The 3,346-nt window shown below is 34.3% G+C and overlaps 2 gene segments (V, D, J or C); one reads left to right on the plus strand and one right to left on the minus strand.

The window, feature by feature from the left end:
• Window positions 1–102, minus strand: part of LOC103146454 (Ig kappa chain V-IV region STH-like) — an 850-nt gene extending 748 nt beyond the window's left edge. Inside the window, exon 1 of the V gene segment in view lies at window positions 1–102. This exon is cut by the window's left edge and continues 259 nt beyond it.
• Window positions 103–1,675: 1,573 nt separating this feature from the next.
• On the plus strand, window positions 1,676–3,146 carry LOC103146470 (Ig kappa-b4 chain C region-like). The segment is given in 2 exon segments: window positions 1,676–1,751; window positions 2,789–3,146. Coding segments are annotated over 2 exon segments (363 nt in total).
• Window positions 3,147–3,346: the final 200 nt, after the last annotated feature.

Consider the following 3,346-nt stretch of genomic DNA (forward strand, 5'->3'; position numbering starts at 1 on the left):
TGATCAGTTTTAAAAGTCATCTTTCCATAAAATGTTTTCACTTGTATATGGTTTATAAATATTTATTTTAACATTGTGTCATCCATGCATCAATCCATTGTACTTGCTTGTCTGTGCAGAGAAATTTGGTTATTTGAATAAACAAAACTTGTTTATTTAAATAAAGAAAACTTGAGATAAAGTTTAGCTTATTTTAATTTATATTTATTTTTGCAAACCTTTTAATGTATTAAAGTTAACCGATCGCTTTCATGATGAGAATTTCTTCATGTATAGTCCAGTCGCACTGTTATTCCTGTATAATTTAATATTATTTACAGTTATCTTTGTACTAATTTATCTTAACACATACATATTATCTCTACATAGAATTCAAACAAAGAAATTTACACTGGAACTCAAAATATGTAAACATATAAAATAGTTACTCTCCCTGGGGTCTACCATAACTTAAAATGTTTATATGTTGATCAGAAAACTGTTACCAGGGAACAGCAGTCATCCTTGACGGTTGCCATGGTTATTTTGCTAACGACAGGAAGCACAAAACGGAAAAAACATTTCCATTCAAACTTCCACTTTCCTGAAGATGAATTTAGTCTTCATTGATGTAAACATGAGTCCAAATCAACAGCAGAAAAGTTGCTTAGGATTATTTATATCAGTGATTAATTAAAGTCACATCCTTTTTTTGAAACTTTCAATATGTATTAACACTCATCTTTTATCATGATTTGTGAACATGTGGACATGTGAACATGTAAATGTTTCTGCGTGTGTAGATGTTAAACGCTTGTTTTGAATGGATTCATAATTGTTTATATTTTAAATAAATCTTAACAAAACAGCAAGATTAATGCTTACTGACTGCACTCCACATCCGCAGGGATTTAAACTATACCAAATTTCATTTGCTGCACTCATAATACACTCATTCTTTTTAGTTTTTTCAAGTGGTCTTGCTTTATAGCTTTCCATCTTCCATAATTTTAAATGATCTTGTTTCAAAGATTAGGATTATATTTCGTCACCTTCTAAAACAATGGCCTAAATAATTTTTTGCCAAATGTATTTATTTCTTTTTTTTATACCTAATTCATTTTTTAGTAAAAAATGGCCATTATTTTAGGCAGATGATGATTTGAAACATCATCTGACATGATGATGTCAGCACTTATCATCATCACTTATGATGATAAGTGCATTAGAGCACTTATCATCATAAGTGCTCTAATGCAATCAGTTTGTTGCAGCTAAAATACTTTTCTTTAACCAAACGGTTCTCTCCTTAGTTCCAGCTAAAGAATTTAAAACAAAATGTATCTTTGAAAGACTTATTTTGAACCTGTCTTTTGAATAAACTGAAAAGTGTCTACACTAGAGTTGTGATGATGACAAGTGATCAGGAGTAATAAACAGTCAAATTGAATGAAAAAAAAAGAAATTAAACTTTCAAAAACCTAAAGAAAATTACTGATCAAGATTACCTTTAAATACATATACATGAAATTCTCTGACAGGCTTTCTGAAAATAGTTTTTTGTTTTGCCATTTTCTCTAAAATATTGAACATATTAATAAATATTATTGCTAAAATACATCCACTTCATAAATGTTTGAAACATTGCTTCAGTGTTTGTGTTGAATAAAACGCTCTGTGTCTCTCTCAGTCTGAGGTTTTTGTTTGATGCCGTGGTGAGTTTGTGTCACTGTGCCACATGTTCGGAAGAGGAACCAGACTTGAAGTCAACCGTAAGTTCATCTGATTCCTTAAATAGCAAAAACTTCCCGTCTTTCATTCTTTTTCCTACATATATAAATAATTGTGTATAGTTTCCAAGAGGAAGTGATTCTCAGCCTCTGCTTCAACACATTTGGATCTTTAATTCCAGCTTTTATTTGTTATGAAATAATAATAAATGTGAATTAAATAATTACTCATAATAATTACATATTTTTCAAGGTGTTTATTATCAAATCAACCTCTACTTTTCATACTTGCATAGGACATATATCAGTGACATATTCTGTGTTGACATGGTTTTATTCACATAAAAATCAAACATAGAATCAGAACTAAAAATTAAAGCTGAAGACTTGAAGCCTCCTCTGTTTTAGACCAACAATTACTCAGGTTTGGAAAAGTTCACTGCAATCAGAATGCACTTGTAAATATAATGACTATATTTAGTACCACTAAAGATTCATTGCCATCAGAATGACCTTCAGCTATCCTCTGTTATTCCTTACAAATATGTTAAATTTCCAGAGGTATTTTGGTAAAATCACATCAGACAGTTATGTTATTGCCTATTTCTGTGGGTGTAATTTCACTAAATTATCTCAGCACTCCAGACTCCCTCACACTGAAATAATTCAGTGTGGAATGCTTTCAAGTCATTTTGATAAAATGATTTGTTCATTGGAATAAGCTGAGTACTTCTGCAATTATACAAATGTAACAGGTATGCCTACTGGATGGTAGTGTTGGAATTAATCTGCTGGTTGATGTAGAATTTATAAAAGTTTTAAATTGTGGACTAATAGTTAACCAAAATAACTAAAACAAGTGTGATGTTAAAAGAAGCTGTTGTATTTTTAGCTCTGAAACCTGCCTGCTTCCACGCTTCGGCAGTCATGCCTGCATGTTAGAAGGAAATGAAAAACTGTAGATCGTCTTTTCATTGACTAAACCTGCTTCTCCTTGCAGGTTTGGAGAGTTGCTGTTGACCCTGGACTGATTACACTGAACAGCAGTTCCAATTATTATTATTTTTTTTTTTCTCCAGTGGGTCAAGTGCCTCCGTCACTGATGGTTGTACCCCCCTCCAGTGAGGAGCTGCAGCAGCAGCAGGTTACCCTCATGTGTCTGGCCAACAAGGGCTTCCCCTCAGACTGGACTCTGTCCTGGAAGCTGGACGGCAGCAGCAGCAGCAGCTTGGAGCAGAGCAGGAGCCCCGGGGTGCTGCAGAATGACGGCCTCTACAGCTGGAGCAGCACCCTGAGGCTCCCTGCAGACCAGTGGAGGAAGGTGGGCTCTGTGACCTGTGAGGCCTCCCAGGGCTCCCAGTCTGCAGTCACAGAGACACTGAGGAGAGACCAGTGCTCCCAGTCCTGAGCTGACATGCCAGAAGATGGGAACTATTGCTTTTTCAATGCTTTCTGTTCTTTTTCAAAAGCTTCTTCTCTTTTGAAGCCCTCTTGCTTCTTGTTGCAGTCCTGGTTGATTTAATATCTTAAAGCAATAAAACTGATCAACACATCAACGTGTTTTGTCTGAGTTATATATTTCACTGGAGAATCTTGTGTTTATTTGTTACAAAATTCTGCCATGAATGATAATATTT

The sequence above is a fragment of the Poecilia formosa genome, unplaced genomic scaffold (genome assembly GCF_000485575.1).
Source record: "Poecilia formosa unplaced genomic scaffold, Poecilia_formosa-5.1.2 Scaffold158, whole genome shotgun sequence".
NCBI lineage: Eukaryota > Metazoa > Chordata > Actinopteri > Cyprinodontiformes > Poeciliidae > Poecilia > Poecilia formosa.